General features: G+C 44.7%; 1 protein-coding gene across 1 annotated transcript; it reads right to left on the reverse strand.

Annotated features, from left to right (window-relative positions):
• Nucleotides 1–257: 257 nt before the first annotated feature.
• Nucleotides 258–19133, reverse strand: LOC131258548 (zinc finger protein Eos-like). The gene is made up of 2 exons (XM_058259886.1): nt 18804–19133; nt 258–3234 (listed from the first exon to the last, which is right to left on the reverse strand). Exons 1-2 carry the CDS (start codon nt 18957–18959, stop codon nt 1195–1197), a joined length of 2196 nt encoding a protein of 731 aa, XP_058115869.1. The 5' UTR covers nt 18960–19133; the 3' UTR covers nt 258–1194.
• Nucleotides 19134–20701: the final 1568 nt, after the last annotated feature.

Raw genomic sequence — 20701 nt, forward strand, 5'->3', positions numbered from 1 at the left:
AATTTGGCGAAATTCAATTATCATTGTGCGCTACATTGATCGGCATTGACAACCAGACGAAAATGGGCAAATGCACTCGCAAACGCTCCTAAGGCGAATTCGGTGGCCTGACGGGTAAATCGGTCGAAATGTCCATGGCAGCCAACGTGTTGAAGAGCTAAACATGTATTTTTACTCCCGTCGTTTGGCTGACCGAAGGAAGTTGGCAGGATCAAATCCCACACGAAGGAAAACAAACAAAACACCGTTTTTTTGCTTTTAACTGCATTTCCACAGCTGTATTTCATTAGTTTCTTTATTTATCATAGATAGCAGACAAGTATTTTCGGGATAAAATTACAAAAAAAAAAGTCTCGTGAAACAGATCACTTTCACTCATGGCCTTTCGTTAAAAGATGATTTGTGAACGATGTTTTTAATCTCTGTAACAGTCTCATTTTTCTACCACACAGCGATTTAATGCTACCTGGAATTAAATTAACGGGAAGAGTACGTTCATCAACTGGGACATATGTTTTCACTAGCATAAATATACATATTTTTAAATGAAGGATGCACGACATTCGAGGCGAATATGAGTTAACGATGGCTTTCTCTCGCCACGGTTTGTCCAAATCCCCTTTTTTTAACAGTGAAAATGGCGAAAAAACTGACGCTCTAGCGACTCGTCGATGTGTTCTTATTTACATTTTGTATGGGATCATGACAATCAGCAACACAGAGTACTAAGCAAAGATTTGCCCCTTGACGTAGTTTTCTGTTAGTTGTTTCTAATACCTCCTGACCCTTCTAGGAACATTTCATCTCCGGTTGGTTGAGAGTTATGAACAAATATCCGTTTTCCGCAGATCCATTCGTTCGAGTTGTGCCTTGTTTGAGTATTTGTTTTTCGTAGTGGAAGATATTGTTTTTGTACATGTGGGGTAAAATAATCGTTTTTAATGCTAAAAACAAGCCTTTACTCCCTCCTACCATACGCCCTAATACACTAACGTATTCTATCTGTTATGTACACGACGACGACCACCCCGCGTAAACCTATTGCTCACAGTGTATTTCCGTTTCTATATGGCATATCTTGGCGGCGAATGGGCATATTCCCTCCTTCGCTTAAGCACTGTTTTGATCATCTTTTCCCTCCCCACCGTCATCTCCACCACCACCGTCATCGCCCTCATCACCATCATCCGTGCGTCACCAAGCGGCTCGCTTATTCGCCACGGCGATCGGACGTGCCATGGACGGTGGCATCGTCGCGGGCGGTTTGCCTCCCACTCCTCCTCCCGCTTCCCCATTCAGCAACCGGCAGGTTTGTTTCTCCACGTGCAGCGTATAGTTCTGCCGATAGCGGAACCCTTTCTGGCACCAGCGGCACCGGAACGGCATCGGTGCATCGCGCTGGTGCGTTTTCTGATGCTCCCGCAGCAGATCCTCCCGGGGGAACGTTTGCTGGCAGAAATGACACCGATGGAGGGTGATGACCGCTGGGGGTGATGATCCGGCCTGAGTCTCGGACGCCGCCACCGGTGAGGGTGGAGGTGTGCACGTGGATGACCCCGACGCCCCGGTCGCTGGCGGCGGCGGCGGCGGCGCTGGGGAATGTTTTGGGCGTGCGACAATGAACTGGAACGGTTTCGGTTTGGTTTCGTGCGGAGATTGCGTTCGGGAAGCAGCGAGTGCGGCACTTTCCATCGAGGCCCGGTAGCGTTGCTTCATCGAGAGTGGCCCGGGTGGGATGGTACCGGGGGCGGGGATTCGTTTCGGTTTCACCGGCACTTCCGCCGGTGGTGGTGGTGGTGGTGCTTGGGTAAGCGCCGGTTTCACATCCTGTATGACAACATCATCATCATCATCATCATCGTCTTCCTTCTCGATCGGTTGGGTTTTGATGGCACCCATCTCTACGATCGCCAGTGACACAGGATCAGGCTGCAGTTGTTCACTCGATGCACCCTCCTTGAGACTACCTTCCTCCTCGTCAAAACCATCGTCCAGTTCGTCGCTTTGCCGGCTCACGTCCTGCTGCTGCTGCTGCTGCTGCAGTTTACGCTTCTCCTCCTCCCGATTGTCCTCGTCGTCATCATCGGAAAGCTGAATAATGTCCGTCGGCTCGATGTTGGTACGGGTGCGCGATTGCCTTTGCAGAAGCTGCTGCTGGACCTGCAGTTCGATCGCACTCGGTACCACGGCCACTTCGACCCGCTGGTGCGTCTTCATGTGTACCGCCAAATGTGCCGGCATCTTGAAGCTTCGAGGACAAATCTGACACTGGTACGGACCGGTGATTGGTGGATCATTCACACTCCTACGCTTCTTTTTCACCTGGACACCATCGGCGGAGTGGTGCACGACATGCTGTAGAGGACGCTGCTGCTGTAGCACTTGCTGTTGTGCGGATGCGAAGGAATCCGGCATCCCCGGTAACGGTGGTGGCTTCCAAAAGGCGGCACCACCCGCACGGTCGATATGGCCAAAGTCGTAGCACTCGGGCGGTGGACTCTCGCCCTCGAACACCTCGTCCGCGTGGTTCACCTTGATGTGGCGCCGCAGGTTCGAGCGGGCCTTGAACAGTTTCCGGCAGATCTTGCACTTGTACGGTCGTGTTCCGGCCACCAGCACCATGAGGCTGTTTACGCGCGCACAGTACTCCTTCGACCAGGTCGCCTGCTCCAGCAACCCACTGGCGTCCTCGGGTAGGACGGCAGCAGAAGGTGTCTCTCCTCCGTTCGGGCGCTCCGAGGATAAAATCGGCTCGTACGTTTGCTGATGATCGTTGCGTTTCGGAGGCGCAACCGATTCACCGGTATCCGGAACGACACCATCGTCTAGCAGCTCCACGATCACCTTCTGGCCGGTCGCTTGCCCCTTTCCATCGTCCACCGACCACTCGCTTAATAAGATGCTTCTTCTTCGCTTCGCCAAGCTGGACGACCGCGGGCCGTCGTTGGGACTCGGGACGCTCGGTGGTGCTGGCGAAGGTCGTGACGCACTCTCGTTCGTCGGTGGGCGATGTTGTTGCGCGTAGGTGATCCCGTTGTTGAGGGCGGTGGTGGTATGTGATGCAGTCGGAGGCGGCTGTACCATTGCTTGAACGTCGGTGCAGTAGATGTGTGCGAGCGCTACCCGGAGATACTCGTCCGACCCGAGGCACTGCTCTCGAAAGGCGTACCAATCCTCCAGCCGCACACTGCACAACTCGCATATCGTCGATGGAATGCCTTCTTTCTGCTCCAGCTGGAAGAAGAAGGGAGAAATAGAAGTATTACTAAAATACACCATCGAGAAAAGTAATTTCGATTGTTGTTTAATGTTAACCTAGTTTTTATATCAACATTAGAATTCAAATTGCGTCTATTAGTATCACGAAAACAATTGAAGATGTTTTCAAAACAAAATAATGCTATTCTTAAAATTCAAAGCAACTGAGAGATCTGTATTGGGGTAAGAGATGGAGGACCCATCATCATCGTCATAGTCATCTATGAAAAAAGTTTCAAATTTTTCTGTTGAATGAGAATGAACTTAATGAGGCCCGAATGTTTTTAGTCGTCATTTGATCGCTCTTTTTCAACACATTAAACTTCGTCAGTTTTGAAGATTCTTTGAATCCATAAACGGCTACTTTTAAGTAAACTTTTTTTACAGATTGCTTTGATCGACAAAAAAGTTCTCGAACGGGAACCGAACGGAAACTCGAAGATGAGGCATAATGCGAATGTGACCTTTTAGTTGGAAATTCTCTAACGATCGAGTTTCATAATAGGCCCTATTAGTTCAAAATTAATTTATAGTAACGTGCTTTGTTCTTTACTCGTACGATGTAATGCAGTTTGTATGACAGAAGATCCGAACATGAACTAATAAACGACTTGGTGCCGCTTCCGACTACTTTGCTCAAAAACGTCTTTGAAATGAAGCACTGAATGTATTATTGCAACCCTACACGGCATGGAAACCAAGGAAGTAACACGAAGTATAAAACGATTGATGGTTATTAATTTGATGGAAAAACACATAAGCTTTATTTCAGTTTGAAGAACACCATCATATTTACCGCTGAGAATTTAGATAAGATGAATGTGCATATGTAGTCTTACGTCTTTAGTACGTATTATAAACTTAGGAGAAATGGAGATTTGACATAAACTATTGACCGCTAGCCCCGGTTTTCGTCGTTGTTATATCGCGTTTACGGAAGTTACAGCATTTCTAAAAGAGCGGTCAAAATGACCGCTGAAAACCATTCGGACAAGATTCCAAGGCAATGTATTCTAGAGCTAAGCAAGCAAAGCGTCTCGACAGAGTACGGATTTGAGAGTTGCATAGACGGTTCTCTTTCCATACTCCAAACACATTCAACCCAAACGGTCGGGTATATGTAGCTCCGTGCATCCAAGCTTGGGTAAACGGGTCTTGGGTATCAACCTTTCGCGAAAGGCAGCCACGTAGCGTTGACGAAGGTAGAAAGGAGGCTAAACAACAAGCCAAACAGGTAAATGTACTGGCTTGCTGGTATACCTGCGAGCGGGTCTCTATTCACATTCCGACCACATTAACATCGACGACGTGGAATGAATATAAGACTAGCAGAGACAGAGAGCAGAACAGAGAAACCGTGGTAGGGGCCTAAACTGAGATATCCCTCATGGATTTGTCAAGGCATCACTCGGCCTCGCTTGTACCGTCACCTGCACGTTACTACTGTAGGATGAAGGTGCCAACTCCGACCGCTTAACCAAATGTATCCCTTAAGCGATGCATGCTTATGGTTTTCAGCAGAAAAAACAACACAAATATCGATAGCAAAGAGCTGACCTCAAATCACAGGCCGGAAAGAAAATCGACAACTGTCTAAGCCACTCGCTAAGTTAAACCAATAAGCGATTCGATCATATCCAGTTCCGATTCATCCTCAAAAGATAAATACTGCAACGTAGGCAAACAAACTGATCGAACTCGGAAACACGTCGCGACACGCGTCGAGATTCTGCCATTCGAGCTAAACAAAACACGACACCCTCCGTCTCAAGGCGGATATTATAAAAAAACAACGAACGATGCGCGCGCGAGAACGGCAAGCAGGGTGACGTCGATAAGCGAAACATATTTTCAAAATAACCCAGAGATAAATAATACTTGAGTTGAGGAAGTCAGGTGGAGTGCAGAAAAGTCTACACGAAAGGTTCATGGAATCAGGTCAGTTTCTGCACTCATAGAATTCAAGTGACTCATTTTATCAAGGTTTAATTTGGATTCAATAGATATACGGACACATCTATTACACAATTCGAAAGAGAAGAATACTCCAAAGTCTATCAGTGGCTCTCCCTTCCTACCTCCTATGCAATTCTTTCACTAGGTGCGAAGCGGTAAAACTGGGTAAGAGGAAAGAGGGAACCCAACCCCTGTGGTGGATGGGCATAAGGAGACTAAATGGTCAGGGGGACTGGTAGACAGATCCAACCAGCGTCTGTTTTCCATGTTAGAAGCGACTCGAACAGTCGCATGTTCTGTATGTAATGCTAGCATTTTCCCCTGGCATCCTCCCTTTGAGATGATAAGCAGATACGAAATCTATTGGACAACCGAAGAGATTTGAGACGTATAAAGAAGCCGTATAAAAAAGACATCATGAAAATGAAACGTACATATAAACCCTACAGAGAAAATACGAGAACAAATTGTACCTGAAAAAACAACATAAAAGAGAAATCTATTCGAGAAATACAGAGACCCGTTAAATAAATACTTCATGTTTAAATTAATTAATTACGTAAGAGATAAGTGATCAAAATGACTATCACATTTGACGTAAAACGTGCTAGCATTTTGTTTATGGGGTGTGAAATGTAGGTTTCTAGAATTACAGATAACAATACGGCGGTTTAAAAACCAGTAAAGTAAACCAGGTCAACCTACATTAAAAATAAATAAAATCAAATAAAAATCAGAATAACGTAATTTGTTTGTTACTTGTTCGAGGCATGATATCAACTGCCAACTGACAAGCGGCTTTTCAGCACTTTATAAATTTTCAAAATGAACTAATCGCAACAAGCGGTGCGAAAATGCTATGCTTTGGAATGGAGTATGAAAACCAAATCATACAAACTCACTCAAACACAAATCTGTAAACGAAAAAAAAACTTATGTGCCAGTTTAACCTAAGAAAATTTAAGGTTCTTAACAATGTTTCTACCTCGTCCCTCGTCGAATATATTGGAAAAAAAATCTGCCACCATAATGCGATGTCATCAAAATAGACCTAGTTAGTGTTACTCCGGTAGGAACCACATTGTTCCAGAACGGAAAAGACCAAAGACCAATAAGACACCACCAAGAAAAGAAGAATCCAATTGCTTGTAGAATACGACGCTAGGCATAATTTTCATGGGTGCAAAATTGAAGCTCATGATAGAAACCAAACGATTAAAGCAGTATAAAACAAACCGGAATCATCTAGGCCAAGTCAGTTCAGGCGATAGACCGACCGAACAGTGTTGTACACCACAAGTCGGCTCTTATGTATTTCCACAACGAACAGACAACATTCAGGTTAATATGTGTTACGATATTTCTAGTGTACCTTTGCGTCAGGATTATAAGTATTATAAAAAAGTTAAAAAGCTAAGCCGGCCATTAAACGTCCTCAAAAACCTTTCTTTGAAATATCGGTACTATAACAGAACGAGCTGCACGCAGTAGACATAAAGAGCATACTAGACACACCGAACGCTCGTGGTTGGGCTTATATATTTATACCGGCTCCGTTATCAACTGGCCGTCCGGTATTGCGGTGAGGCTGGGCTGTGGAATCATCGAATTGGTCGCAAAAATCAACTTGGACAAAAGAAGCAGCATAGCGAAAACATGTGGAGCCCTGCCTGCTTATGCTTATCAATTTGCCTCGCTGCTGTACGGTTCGGGTTTGTGCGGTTGCGAAGTTTTGTTTTTGGTTTTACTTTGATTTCTCGCGTGTATGGTAGAACGAATTTGACGGGTCGGATGTCTTTAATCACATCGAGCTTTTCAGTTGTTTTTTTATGTGAAGTCTACCGCTGATAAAGATTTGTAATACAGACGCATTTCATTAATTTACAAACATTGTCATTGATTTACAAAATATTTCGCATTTCGATACCCTTCGAGCTTGATAATGAGTGATATAGTCTCCGTTCCATAGCCAAACTTTCAATCAGTACTTGTTGTTTGCAAGGTCTAATGCACATTCACAAACGGGATCATTATTCTAGCGAATGCGCATTGTTTTTGTAGTGCACTGAATCTTGAGTTTTATTTGGACCATTGGTAATGCTTTAGCCACGCGTCCAAGACTAAAGTCTGATACGTCAACAGTACAACAATATTCTAATCTACAAACCGACATTCTTCTGAAGCAAGAAAGAATGTAGCAAGCAAAATACTCTGTTCTCTTTTTTGTTTTTTGTTTTAAACCATAAGGCGATCGTGAATACAGCTGCCAATCGCGTTCGGGAGATTGAAAAAAAAAACAACAGATAAAGCGACTTTGTCGGCCGTTCGCAAAATTGATGTGAAATGAATCGGACAAACTGGAAATGGTGAGTTCTTGTGCAACTCGCTGTTTTCCAAATTCTGTAACTAAGTACTTCAACGATATACTCGTACTAGACTTATCTTTTTCACTACGTGGATAGTGAATAGTGAGTCTTCTTGTTCAGGTTAAAATCTAGTCTTGGTTAGGGATCGTAACCTTTGTGGTAAAACGCTTGCAAAGTTTGTAGTTCGTTCACATTCATATAAAACGGGAAAAAGTGTTAAAAAACATCTTAACAAAGAAAAATCATTTATAAATGTAACAAACTAACCGATATTATTTACTCCCGGTTTTCTTCCAATCCGATCCGAAATACACCGATGCCAATCGGTGTAGGCTACGGGATGTGCTACAGTTCAGTACTTCCCAGAACTTTAGCAGCGCGTCCATATCGATCAATAGACAACACATCCTACACCTTTTAACCTCCGCACATACCATTTACCTTTAATGAGAGATGGATATCACGGGATCGACCATCCATCGTCCTACACAAGCGGTGGCGGTGGCACTTGCGCAGTACAGGATCACCAGTCGATGGGAGAGCTTCGCAACGAAAACGGATACACGGCGAACGCTCTTCGCGGCAGGACTCTTTCGTGTCGGAATTTTATTGATGCTACGAATCGTGATCAAGATATGAATACTTTATCAAGGATCTAACAAAGTCTAAAGCTTGGGAGGAACGCTTAGAGGAAAGTAGTATCCACGAGCGTTTGGGGAGACATATTCACACTCACAAAAATATTTAGCAACGAAATAAAAAATGTTTTCCAAAATTAAACTGCTGGCGTCTATACAAAATTTCTAAACAATAAAATAACCTAATTTATGTCTATATCCAACAAGGAGTACAAATATTTTCTCGAGATGCATTTTTTACGCTTTAGAAAAAGGAATTCGTGCGAAAATATACAAATGCCAGATTCCCCGAATTCTATAAAGGATGCTTGCTTCAAGAAATCCTCTCCCACTAATCGATAGAGCTAATGCCTGTCGTCACAGGGGCATCCATCAAAGTAGCCATACAAACATAACACAGAGGTCAGGTGGACCGGACCCTATCGTATATTCATCCACGCCCAAAGAGCTGAAATCGTTCCCTGATGCTGCTGTTGCCTAAGCTTCCTCCCCCCACCCGCGCTGGATGGATGACCTTCCAGGACGAGCCTACTGCAGAGAAGATCTCCATCCGGTCGGCTGCGGCAGGCACTAGCCAAACGCTGGCAGCCACCCTCGGAGGAGCATGTGGTGTTCGGATTTTGTAGAAATTTCCCAACCGATACCGACCACCGAGAGAAAAAGCATATTCCGGGGCTGTGCGAGATGATGATGCGCATGCTCCGCAAATCTTTCCTGCCAGCCTGCTACGTGTGCACGAACGAACTTGATGTGCCTCACCATCCGGCGAGGGTTTTGTGCGACGTGCCACGACGGTGAAAGACACGGCGCGAGAACCAGTGGTTGAGTGGAGCAGTCGCACAGATTTACGAGCAGATGAGAAGCAAGCGTATTCAAGAGGCTTCGTCATTGTAGCTCTTTGTTGCTGCTGCTCTTGCTGTTGCTGGTGGTATTATAGGGGTTGCTAAGAGTCGAGTGACTGGCTGAAACGAAATACCTATAACCGGGTTGCTTGGTTATGGTTTACGTCAGGATGGCGATGTCACCAACTGCGATATGCAGCTGCGGAGTTCCTGATTCACGCAGTGTGCGACTCGTAAGAGTAAATGATGGTGAGGTCAGAATAAATGGGGGATTACTCATTTAATAACTTAAAAATAAAGCTTATGAAACTAAGTAAAACATTTAAATATTGTAAGACGTTACCGGAAAGGAGAATCAATAACAACATTCTACTTGATCTCCTAAAAGTTGAATTATTTTTATCAAATTAAATAGGATTAGTAAAGGCGGATCGTAATGATCATGTTTAACTCTAGAAAATACTTTACGCTTCTTTGACATGGTCAATGTCAAAGTGTTTACAACACCATGTTTTAGAAATTCTTTGAATGTTTTTTTTTCGAAAAACCGATTTTTCGTTTGCGGCGCAAAAATGACTGACAAAAAATACCTTACCCTCCGGAGAAGAAGTAAAACTTCGGTCACACAATTCGAATTCCCTTTCCCTCGACAGGCATATGTCCATAGCATCACGAACAGCGTACCCCCCGGTACAAGGACACGAAGTTTAACAGGTCCCGACGACGCCTCTTTAGGGGGTTTGTCCTCGGGCTCGTTTAACAGATCGTTCCAAGCAGAAACTCCCAGAGACCGGACAATATCATCACCGGGAGTCTGTGTGAACCGACACACATTTTCCCATCTGTGTGTGTGTGCGTGCGTGTGTATGTCCGAGTGGGCATGCTTTGAAGCTCGGTGCCACTGCAAATTCTTTGTTCGCTCGAGAGCATCGAGCTACACAGCGTCGAGAGAAGATGCTATAGCCCGACGCTGCCTGTCAACGTGAAGCGTCGAAAACTCACCGTCACCTGCGGCGGAGAGCCGGCGGTGGAGGACGGTTGCGGTTAAATCGTCCAACGGAAAGGCACAGCACCGGAGCTTCTTCCGAAAGTGGTATCCGACCCCTTTCCACCCTGACGGTCACTCTCGTGCCTCAAGTGGACGAACAACATTTTCTGATCCCTATCGTCGTTCGTTGAGTCGCACAGACCGGTCGGATGGCCCGAGAGATCGCAGAACATTCGTGGACCATCTCTTTCCGGCGGGATAGTGGGATGAAAATTGTAGGAGAAAATCGATACCGAAAGAACGCAACAAGATTTCGTATTTTGTCCCACCCAAAAACCCCAACAGATGTGAGGGTATCTTTTCTTATGAAATGGTTCTTTATGTAGTGGACTGGAGATTGGAGGCAATGGTTTTCGTTTGATCTCTTTTTTTTTCTTTCAATTATCAACCCAAAACTTCCTTTCAACCAAGCACACACAAATTTCTACTAGTAGCAGCATGAAATAATCCTTAATTCACAAAAAAAGTGACTATTTAAGAATTGGTGCGTTTGTTCACTAAAGCAGGACTATGGGAGTTTATTATTTAAAAAAGGAAAATATCTTACAAAAACAAAATAAATAAATCAAAATTTTGGATAATATAAGAAAAGTATTAAAACCATGTTTTGTCAAAGTATATAACAACAAATTTCAAAATTATATGCTAGCAAGTATATTGTTTTTGAAAAATATTTCATCTAAAATGAAAACTGATAAGTGTATAAACAATTGAATTCATGATCTCCTGTGCTAAATTTTCAAGTTACATCATAAAACCTGCGCTACCTTTGCAAACTCCAGGGCCTCTTGGTACTATGTACGGTTCCACAGTAACGAATGCGCAAACGCTCCAGCAGCTATCGATTAAACTTGATCGTTGAACAGCACTCGCCCGGGGCTATAGTCTCGCAAGCATATACGAGACCCCGAGCGAACACGTCAAGACCAACGGACGAGCACTACCACCGTATAAAAATAGAAGCAGTACAGAGCAGCCGCAGTCCTAAAGACCACTCTTCACGTGTGCCTTGCCCTAACACATTTTGTGCCACTAGCCTAGCGGGGTTTACCAACCCTGCGTGTCTGTTCCATCTCTACCGGAAGCGGGTAGAGTACGGTCCAGGGTGTCTGCTCTAGGACCGTTTCTCGTGCAGAAGAAAACTCAACCTTGTGCTGTGGTGCAAAATACGATGGAACTTTTGGCACAGTTGGCACTTTATCGATTATTTTTGTACGAGCGTACATGATGATGATGATGGTGCTGGGTTTCGCCGCACCGAACAATGCGGCTGCCGGAGAGCAAATTGGGATGGGAGCGGAAAGTGGAGCGTGGGTTTTGGAAACAAATCCCGCACAGCATCAGAGTTGTTGCTTCGGGAATGGGACGGAAGCTCGCATTTATTCCACAGAAGTCTCAGGAACGTTTCGCTTCGTCAAACCGCTTTTGAAGGACAGCACGTCCAAAGTTACCCAGAGTTCAGCGAATTCCGCACAATGGTCTAAGCGTATTCGTATGTAGAATGTGGGCAAATAATCTAGAATAATATTAGATAATGTTTAAGGTTGAAATAGTTACATAATACAACCTATAACCAGGTACTGCTTCTCACGGGACTAAGAGTCAGATCCACAGATACTAGATAGGGGTTATGCTACATAGCTCCTGATGTTAAATATACAATTTCAGTCAAACCATTAAACGGAACAGTCCTATATACTTCACGTATAAACTGTGAACCAACTGTGCGGTGTATATACTAAAAATTGCTGACATGACACAAATGCCACACAAGGGAGATCATGACGCCGCTTCACCGAAACCTCAGACCATGTATAGCGCACAGCGTGCTACAGACACGGCATGAGCAACCGTCCATACGATCCAACATCGATAAGGAGATGAAAACATGCGCTGGGGTGTGCGGAGAAACAACCGCACCCAACTCGACCGAACGGACGAACGAACAAACGAACGAGCGGCTCCGTGAGTTGGAAATCCGTCCAACCGTTTCTGAATTTCGACCGCACCGGGGACGCAGAGCGTACCAACTGTAGACATATGCCACGTTGCCGTTATTTTCTCCATCGCAGCATGGGACGCTGAGACGTAGTAAACCTTGACAAGTGCCTATGTAGAAGGCCATTGTACCCGCGCTCTCTGCACAGTCCGTTTAGTGCGTCGCTGCACGATGCTGGTATCGAAGGTGGCGGCGCTATCGTCTGCCATGACGAGAAGGGACTCGGGCACGTTCGATCCGGTTAGCTGAAGCAAGCTGCTTCATGTCGTCGCGGACCGTCGACGTTAAGGGCCCTTCTCTCCTCAAGGGATTCGAGTGAGGAACCACCGACCCACCAGCGGATGATGCGAACTTTTCGAACGGACGTCATAGCAACGGAGCACACGATTATCTTCTCGTTGGTCCGCTGCGGGTGCGCGAGAGAGAACGAGCGACAGAAAGGATAGGTACTAAGAGGGAACACTTCTACGGTTGCTACGAACGAATTTTCTCGTTTTGTGATTGAGCTCAGCTCATGGTTTGCTCAGATGCAGTGAAGGCAATTCGGAATATTTCCCGCACCTGTCCACCTGTGGCCGGTGCCGGGGGTGGGTAGGTGAAGTTGCAGAATTTTCTCGCCTCCTCGTGGATCGCGGAACAAAACGGGTGAATAGCATTGCCTGATCTGAAACGTGGATAGCAGCGTGGACGTTGATCCTCCACTTTTGCAACTACCACGCGTGGGTCGGTGGTGCGGCATGAATCCTTCCCTCCAGCCGTACACCCATTCTTCGCCCATCAATTGCAAACCGACGGCAGAGCGTCGCGTATCGCCGCCGTCATGTCATGTGTCCGGTGCAGGAGGCGATGGATTCGCTCGGCGAGCAACACTCGGCACGGAAGGAAGAAAACGTGTTCAGTTTTCAGTCGCCGGAGAATAGCATGGCGACTGGCTGCGTTATGTGCCCCGTTGCCCGAACGCGCACACAGGGATCGGAAGGCTAGTATTGCAAGAGACCCCTATATCGAGACCAGCCCGCAGCAGTGCACGGCCGTGTGCTGCGGATGAGCCTCGCACGTCCGATACAAACGCCTACCCGGATGAAGTAGGTCACCGCCAGGCACGAGAGGTAAGCGGTTTGCGGGTATAAACAAAGCTGCATCCCAAACACGGCATTTGCTGCCTGGAGAGCTCGAGTCCCAAGACCCGAGCATATCGTGCCGTGGGCTCGAGAAGAGCACACTCCGCAGGGCCATCATCATCGCGGTATCCATCGAACAGAAACCGGTCCAAAATCTTCGCGTCACACGAAAGAGCGAAACGAGAGAAGCAAACCGCAAGCAAGCAAGCTAGGCAGCTGATGCCTCCTTGAAGCAAGTGCGAACAACGGAGCACAGAGAAGCACGGAAAGGGAATAACCTTCTTCGTGCTGCGTCTCGTTTCGCCAGGATCCTTAGCAAAGCCGGCGATAACATAACCGCACAGGCGTCGTGACGTTTGCCTTCTCGTTCACTCTTTCGCCCTTTTTTGTGTAATCGTTTCATTGTCTGCCTGCTTTCGATGGAAAAATTCTACCTGCAGATGTTGGTTGGCCAGTGCTCGAAAAATATTCTCGGAGCATAAGGACAACCGAATGCTTTTGTACCTCCTGAGAGCAAACAATCTTCTCCACATGTTTACGCGGGTTTTTTTTTCGAAGGTTTGATGCCGTAGTATCGCACAGCCGAATTTTCGTAAGAACATTCTTCGAGGCATAGCATATCCTTTCTATTTTGTGTTCGAACAAAATGTATCGCAATTCTCTATAAGTCCTTTACCGTTACCCATGAATGAGACTCGACCCCAATATGATTACAGTGCCATTCAAAACTACTACAAATATAGCATTATTTGGCAAAGTCTCCTGATCTAATAAAAATAAAAATAAGTATACTTAAAGTAAAAAAAGATCACAGTGTCGAGTTCCATGTTTAGGTTTTGTAGCAGAATGGAATAATCTGCTAACCGAACTCAAGCTACAAAGAAAGAATTAATCGATTCTAAGAAACACACAACAATGTTAGGGAAGTCAACAAACTGGAGATTTCAGAACAGAACGTGTCAGAACACGTTCAACAATAATATGTTGCAGCAACTAAAGCAAATTATGGATTGATGAATTCACGCACAATCCAATACGAAACAACATTGTACGCATGAGACAGAATAGCCGAAAACAGCGCGAGCACGAATCAACATTGTTGATAAGCGTAGCGTTCTGTAAGATGATGTAAACAATCTTCAATTGATCACACGATGAGAACAATGAGATCCGAACACGTATCTTAGAATCAGAAGAAGGCTTAATACAACAATGAAACAAATGTCGAAATAACTAAGTTCAAATTAAAACATAGTAGCGCAGATCAAGTGTTAGGCAACATGTAAAATAAACATACGGCCACGCGGTTACAACAAATAACCATAACACAATAGCTTGACCAAAACTAACAACAGTTTACACAAAATATAATAACTAGGTCACAAAAGAAGTATAAATAAACTGACCAGACCGAACACGATATTCAGTAAGTTAGTCACCATTTAAAAGTTGACCGGTCATCATCAAATCGGCTGGAAACAAAATTTAGTTAGAGATCAGTGGTTTTTTAGCAAGTTATCACAGTTTTCGTTTTGTTTTTTTTCTTTATGTCACAGAATGGACAAACATATCTACAAAGCATACCAAATAAACAGTAATCTGAACAGTATACAATATATATCTCAACAATTTCTATACCTGTTATTCAGAGTTCTGTAAATATAGATTTTTCTAGTGTACTTCTATTCCTCTTGTTTGGCGCTACTGCCGTCTTCGCTTATGTCTGCGCTAAGGTTAACAAAACACGACTTTTTCCCTAGATGGACGATTCTCTATATCTAAGAAGAACCCAGTTATATTTGGGATTCCAGCCCACGCTCCTGGGAATGCATCGATCTAGAACTCGACACTAGACTACATTGTTTTGGTCCATGTCTGGATGCTCGGAAAGAGACAATTTGACAGCTCATTGCATCAAAACGCTGCAACTATTTTTTCTTGATTTTTTACATCTCTACGTCTGTTTAGTACCTTTATTGGTTTTCTTTAGGAGGGATTGGATTTTTCTGATATTCTGTACATCCTTACCACTCCAATAGCGCGACCAAAAAGTGAAGTGATCGAGTCTTAAAATTTTGTGAATGAGATTTTATTAATCTTTGATTGAAGATTCAAGACTTTAACCGTCTTTATGATTGACCTAAGTTTAACACTCTGATATCCACAAAATTCGTAGTGACACAACGCTTTACGACCGGCGCGCTTGCACCAGTTCTTCCGCATCTGGCCGCCCTGTTTATGCTCTTTCTTTTTTTCTTTATTTAAATATACGTACCATGGTTCAATGTAATACTGTATCCGTAAAGAGCATTTTGACAAATTGTCGAAAGAAAAATAAAAGAAGTTTTTTACAGTCCAGTTACTTTTGTTTACTTTTGTACTATTGCGGTTGTGGTGATTGCGTCGATTTTAAGTAAAATTTTGAGTAATTTTACAGCAAAAGTGGTCTGTATGCAGAGTGCGGAGTGCGCACACGAAGGCAGATGTACGAGGATGCTGCTCACTTCCTCGGTTATCTGGACGTCGGCGATCGGGAGTACTACGTCCGGAAGGTGCTGTCTCGGTTTCTTAGGCTTCTCAAGATTACCAAAGATCCCTGAGGATTACCAAAAATTGCATATCGCTATTGGCCAGGCGTTTGCGTATACGTTGCAGTGTCTTCCTGAGTGCAAAACGGTCGATGGAACATTAGGCAATGAGCTAGTGAAGCAGATGAATGAAACACATGTCTATCTGAAGCAGGTCTGTATTATCTGGTTGCCGCAGACAAGTGCAGAAAGTTGGCGGGTGAAGAGAAAGGCCTTCTCAACAAGGTACCGACTGAGTAAGGCATGATCTACCAGAAAAGGGAAAGTTATCGTCAATGCTCATCGTTTTCACTTTGTTTGTTTGCAATATTTGACAGTTGAGTAAAATCAATACGGTGGACATGAAATCTCCTATTGAACAACCGTATTCATTAACACTTTGACGGCCGCACAATTCACGGAGTCGCAACGCTTTACGACCGGCGCGTTTGTACTAGTCCCTCCGTATCTGGGCGCCCTGTTTGATCAATCTTTTTCAATCTTTATTAGAATTTACGTACGAACAGCAACGCGCATTGCGAAATTTATTTCCTTTCCATTTGATATTTGTTTACATCCAGTGGTCTGTGGTGCGTGTCAGGAGACAGCGTTGACAGCACACCAAAATGATGTGATCGGATCCAAACTGAAACGGAGCTATTACATCTATAGATGTACCTGGCCGTCAGAGTGTTAACCGTGATATGCTCTTACAGCAAAGCGCCCTGTTCTTCTTCTTATTAGTCTGCGAGGATTTACACCAGTACGGCTGTTGATTCCTGGGCCTTTGCCAGGTAACCTGGTGATGTAGACCTCTAAGGGTTAAGGACCAGCAACTAAGTCCATATGTTCCAGCAAAGCGCCCTGTGAAGTTTGTCTACTTTCAATTTGATGTTTATTTACAGCCAGTAGGATGTGGTGCGTGTCAGGTGACAGCTTTGACACCACACCAAAATAATGTGATCGGATGAAAACCACAGTTCCAGTTCGGCAGTGCATCAGAGCGGATTGTTAGCAGTGCACGAGTTTCCTGAAATAGTTAGCGGACGCCAAGCTGGAGCTCAGGTCAGACAAATCCTAGCTGAGTTAATCAAGCGGACCACGAGTTTTTGTGTCCTGACGAACGGAAGGAATTATCCCTACCGTGGTCGGCGGGTAGACATATGGCTATTATAGCCGGTCCTAAAGGACGAGCCCCTTCATAGGAGTTCGGACAGAGTCGGTACGCTTCTGATTACGAGTAAGGGAACAAATTGTTCGACTTAGCGCAGGAGGATATACCCCGACTCGCATACCGAAAGAAGAAGAAGGATGAAAACCAATACGGTTTTTGGACCACGTAGGGGTTCTCCGGACGGCAAGGTGGTAATGAATCTCGAGATAAGGGGATCTGTGAAGAATCATGAAAATCTCAAACAATGCTTCTAATCCTTATATTAAAATCAATAATTTAAGGTGATAAAACCATTCATGGGGCTATATTTTCTTGGGTCAAATTAGCGCTTCTAACCTTCAGTCCGCGACAGCCGAGCAGTTACGCCGATTACAAAATAGGCCCATGAGCGGGAGGAGCTCATCTCCTCCACGGCGTAGGTTCGAATCCCAACCGAGACCGGAAAACCTCCCCTGTACACATGGGCTGATTATTCACATAGGGGGAAAATTCAAGTATAACTCAAGCACCTCTAATGCGTGGTTGAAGAGCGACACTAGCGCGAACATAGGGTTGAAAACGCCTACGTCACTTTTTGAACACTTTGCTTTCCAGATACGCCATATCGGTGTGTGATAACCGCTTCGAATGAGAGCCAATTACACTACATTGGAGCAACGACAGCTCTACAATTTGTTTTGGTTCCTACGCGTTCTTATTGCTGCGATCATATTTTTATTATTTTGTATGTTCTATTGGTACATTATCTAAGTATAATAAGTTGCTTTTGCTTGCTAGTGCAGCATTAGAGGTACAGACGCAGCGTTGGCGCGTGTACACGCCACGTCAGAGGTCTTGGGTTCGAATCTTCAATCTGGCATCACTCGAAATGGCGAAACCATTACGACTGCCTTATAATATACCGTAGATCGGGCCTTTGAGGCCTAGTCCCTCTAGGGTAAGTTGTGCCGAGTAAAAAACTTAGTGGCAGATTTAAAAGGGCTGTTAAGTATCAGGTCCAAAACTTGTCCCACGAGGGTCACATTTTGTACCAATCGTGTTAATGGCTATGACAGTATTGATCACTGTTTTTATCTATAAAACTGTCAATTACAGTATGTATACTAAAAAACAAGTATTTTTCTAATAAATTTTTTTGCTCTTAGTACTCAATAGCATGTTTAGCAAACATGAACTACTTTCCACTAAACTGACTACGAAACCTCAACCCAATTTTTTTTTCGTTAGCGTCTAGCGTACGTGCGAGTTCGACTAGCGTTGGTTCCGACCAGCGTTGGTATTCGTACGTGAGACTCACGTCAAGAACTGTAGTAGTAGTATGTATGGTTTATAGAGGTTTTGAGCCGGGTGGCTTCTTTCACCTCTAAAACCAGATACTTATACGTCAAGAACTCATATCCTACAATAAGCTGCGCTATATATAGGGGCATGAGCTACAGGATCTTGTAGACCCTCTGCGATTTGTTCAATATCCCGAGAGAGAGAGCAAAGGAGACCACATGCTGAAACGATGTCGGCGTTTGCCTTTGTCTTTGCTTGCTACTTGGAATTGGGCACAAGGAAGCAGGAACAGCGAAAGAGGCGCACTACCACTACTCTTGCGGCACCGAGTCACTTTTAAGGCACTGCAGCAACAGCTTTGGAAGAAGTGTTGAAATATGAAGCGACGTGCTTGTTTCAGCAATTCAACGTATCAGTTTATTTCATACATGGCATTTCACATACTTGGTTTGATCATACAGCATAGGACCAGGTTAAGTGTCACTGTTTTTCTTCATGTTGTCGTTAGTATCGTTCACTTCATTGCACACTATCCAGCCTTCCAGTTACTTACCTTCAGAGAAGTGCACTGATATATCCGATAGACCATCGATGTCGGACTGTTGGGGTTGCCGCCACGCACCGGGAAGATCGGTAGCATGTGCCCAGCTTCGGAGGCATCGGTCAGGCAAAGCCGACAGACATTCTCCAGATGTCTTACATTAGCCATTCTGTGCCACAATCCGTGAGTCCTTTTCTCTACAGTTTTCCCAACCAACAATGCAACCGCATTCACGCACTAAACTTGACCAACGCTCAGCACAGCAAGTTAAAAAACAACTCTGTTTCGATCCTAACTTCTACGATATGCATCGAAAGCAACGGTAAATTTCAAGCGATCGTACGTCCGCCACGGTCGAACGCTAAACCAATACTACTGGAAATTCCTCGAGTTAACAACATTTTTTATAAAATACAAACGCAAAAACAAATCACAAGCTGTCAAAATCAAACGGTGGGCAGGTTAATAAGACAATGCTGTGCGTCTGATGGATGTATACACCTTGTAAATGCTAGAAAGATCGAAGTCGAAATATTACCATGTTGTTGCTCCAATGTAAGGTCCATAATTTTAAAGACTCTGTTTAGTCAATTATATGTTTATCTAGTGTAACAGGTATCATTCTTCAGCGCAAAATAATGTTTAATTTATTTTTCAATGTTTATCACAACTTTTTTAGTACAACTTTTCTCATTTTGAGATGTCACAATTGGAATGTCAGTTATGTCACAAATGACACACGACCGCCATTGTGATTGTTTTCATACAGCTATTTATTTCCTCAAAAACTAGAAGCGGTTTAAAAATCTTCACTGGCACAAAATTGTTGGTCTGAAAAAGACCTTTCATTTGAGGGGTCCGTCGTGACTATTGGTTGAAAGAATCAAAAGTTATTAACAAAGATTGGTAATCGAGATTTGTGCACCTTGCTCCTTTAGACTTCTATCTCTTTTCCACACGACGTATTTGTAAACAAAACACCACACCGTTTGTGGACGAGGAGAAAGGTAGAGCATGGGAAGGCAAAACAACGCCTTTCATCCCACACGAGACCGAACACGCGAGTGCGATTGTGCAAAAATAGCGCACGAAAATGTGTCTCAAAATTGTGCGCGTCCTCACCATTCTTGTCAGCAACCCCGCGACTCCTACCAGCAGAAGAATGTCAAACCTTCGACGAAAGATCGACGCAGGCGAAGGTTCATGAACTGGTGGAAAGTAGCGAAACAGTGGCAGGAACTTATGTTTAGCGAGCGCAAGCAACAAACTCGCTGATCATGTGAGTCACGTTTGTTTCACACCGCGCCATGCACAAGTGGTCGAGGACGGAGGCGTTAGAACAATCCCGGGATCAAACGATGGGTAAATACACCTCGGCTACTGGTTCACACCTGACCACCGGCTAATTCTTCGAAGCCAGTTCGTAAGCAACGGTTCGTGTTGGGGCAGTTCACTTTGATCCGTCGTCGCATTCGGAAGGATGTACTCCGGACCGTGTCTCGATTGGCACCTCGACGCAGCTGACGACGATGTTTGTGTACTACCACTGATCGCGGCCAACGATAGTAGCGTTATCGCCAAGGAGGTCACCTTTGAGAGTGAATATTTGCCGCCCGCACTGGAGCTACCATTGGCGGACTTTACTCTACTCGAGCAGGACGAGCGTTTCCGGTCTCCGGTGGTTGAAACGGAAGTACATCCAACTCCAAACCCTCCGTCGCAACCTCGATTGCATAACAAATCGGAAGTAAAACTTCTGGAGGGGCAGGATAAAGCACGGAACGCCCTTTTTTCATGCGAAATTTGCACTTTTCGTTTCAAATGTAAAACTCAGCTGGTTCGCCATCAGATACTCAACCACGAAAAAGATGTGGTCGATTTAAAATGTTTCACTCGGCTACGTAACCGAT

This window comes from Anopheles coustani, chromosome 3 (genome assembly GCF_943734705.1).
Source record: "Anopheles coustani chromosome 3, idAnoCousDA_361_x.2, whole genome shotgun sequence".
In the NCBI taxonomy this organism is placed as follows: Eukaryota; Metazoa; Arthropoda; class Insecta; order Diptera; family Culicidae; genus Anopheles; species Anopheles coustani.

Excerpts from the sequence above, each read along its gene's own strand:
- LOC131258548 (XM_058259886.1), bottom strand. The coding sequence starts at position 18,959 with ATGGCTAATGTAAGACATCTGGAGAATGTCTGTCGGCTTTGCCTGACC. Across the intron at positions 3,235-18,803 it reads ATCAGTGCACTTCTCTGAAG|CTGGAGCAGAAAGAAGGCAT; the intron begins GTAAGTAACTGG and ends TTCTTCTTCCAG.